Source organism: Monoraphidium neglectum, assembly GCF_000611645.1.
Source record: "Monoraphidium neglectum strain SAG 48.87 unplaced genomic scaffold scaffold00791, whole genome shotgun sequence".
Classification (NCBI taxonomy): domain Eukaryota; kingdom Viridiplantae; phylum Chlorophyta; class Chlorophyceae; order Sphaeropleales; family Selenastraceae; genus Monoraphidium; species Monoraphidium neglectum.
The window spans coordinates 16,994-18,711 of NW_014012837.1; the positions used below are offsets into that span (position 1 = coordinate 16,994).

At 66.6% G+C, this 1,718-nt stretch overlaps 1 protein-coding gene across 1 annotated transcript in view; it reads right to left on the bottom strand.

Annotated features, from left to right (window-relative positions):
- Nucleotides 1–1,327: 1,327 nt before the first annotated feature.
- The window catches only part of MNEG_5357 (ferritin heavy chain), a gene marked incomplete at both ends in the record, with an annotated part of 2,934 nt that continues 2,543 nt past the window's right edge, over nucleotides 1,328–1,718 (bottom strand). Inside the window, one exon of the mRNA XM_014046173.1 lies at nucleotides 1,328–1,382. Coding sequence (XP_013901627.1) covers nucleotides 1,328–1,382 — 55 coding nt within the window. The remainder of the gene's footprint in view (nucleotides 1,383–1,718) is intronic.

Genomic DNA, 1,718 nt, shown 5'->3' on the forward strand with positions numbered 1-1,718 from the left:
GGCGGGCCCCACGCCGTCAGCAGCAGCAGCCGGCCCCGCCGCCGCCACGCCGTGGCAGCGGCAGCGGGGATGGCGGGGCCGGGGCGGGCGTGGTAGGCAGCTTGGTGTCTGGTATGGCGCAGCTGTCAGTAGGGCAGCAGACGGCGCCGCCAGCGCCGCCGCAGCGGCGGTACACGCCTGTGTATTCTCAGCAGCAGCCGCACGGCCCGCCCCAAGGCCAGCCGCGGCAGCAGGTGCAGCAACAGTAGCGCTCCCGAGGGCCGCAGGGCCGCGCGCCGGCAGTGGTGGCAGCGCCTGCCGGCGCCCCCGGCGCGCCTGTGGCACAGGGCGGGGTGGCGCGTGCTCAGTCAACATTGGCACGTCAACAGCTGGCACCACCAAAGCGCGGATCAAACAGGATGGCCGGTGGGGTCCCCATAGGCCTACCCGGGCGGTCTGCAGGCGCCCAGGCCGTCGCCACACCAGCAGCGTCACTGGGCACCGCCCGACCCGGCCCAGCCCGGCCCAACCCACCCGCCCGGCACTTGCGCTGTTGACTGGTTGAGCACCGCCAAGCCCTTGCAGGACGTCCTCGCATACTATTGTCGCGTCACGCCACACACATTGTGCCTGCACGATGCTGCATTTGCCCATCTACAGGACTGCACAAGCGCGCCCAGTCCCAGCTGAGCAGCCGACGGCGCCCGCCGCCCCGCTCCTGCCACCCCCGGCTCCAGTCCTGTGCCGCACACGGCACCAAGCAGTTGCCCAACACACATTGTGGCACGTCCAGCGGCCCCGGCCGCGCTCCGCCCCTTTCACTCAGCGCTTTGTGGTGGTTGTACTGCTCACGTGATCCCAGATCCGCCAGCAGCATCCACGGCGGCCTTGGGCCGTTATGAGTCCAACCATCAGCAGATTCCACTTTTTGATGGCTGCCGCGCGCTCCACGTGCTTTGCGCCCTCCCCACATGCCCTCCCTTTGTGATCTCCAACCCAAATTACACATACAAAAGCCTTTTACATGGGTTCACAAAGCCTCTGGTTGACCTGGTTTGTAAGCACGCCGGGGGTTTGTGATACAACTTCCCACGAAGCAAGTGGAAGTGAACTTGAAGCAGATGCGCAAAGTCTCAATGTGTGTGGCTGGCTTGGGCCAAGGGCCAAGCAACCTGTGCACCGCACCCGCCTTTCACCAAGCTAATCTCGGAAGCCTCGAGTCAGGAAATGCACGCAACCCAACAAAACTGGGTGCCATTTCCTGGTGGGCGACATCACCAGCGCAGCAGAACCAGCTCGCTGGCCGCTTCTGCCTGTGCCGGCTGCCTCGGCGTCCACTTCCAGACCCTCAAGCCGCCGCGCCGTTGCCGTCACCGCCGCCGCCGTCCAGCCCGGAACCGTAGCTGCAGGGGACAATGATATGAGGTGGCACAGAGGCAGCATCCAAGAGGGGGCTTTCAAGTCACCCTAGTAGGTGTGCGCGCGAGCGGGTTGTTGCTGCAGTCGCTCGCAGGCCGTCACCGCTGGAGGCTCGAGCGGCGGACGCGCGTCCAGACGCAGGCCCAAGCCCCATCACTTTTCATGCTGTTGATGTGCAAAGGCTCGCGCAGGGCGGGGTGGCGCCACCCGCCCAGACGAGCGTGGGTTTTAGTGCGCGCAGCCCAGCGGCGGGGGTGCGCGCGCGCGCACGCAGGCAATGGATGTTCTAACCCTGGCCCTAGCTGACCCCGCGGATGAGC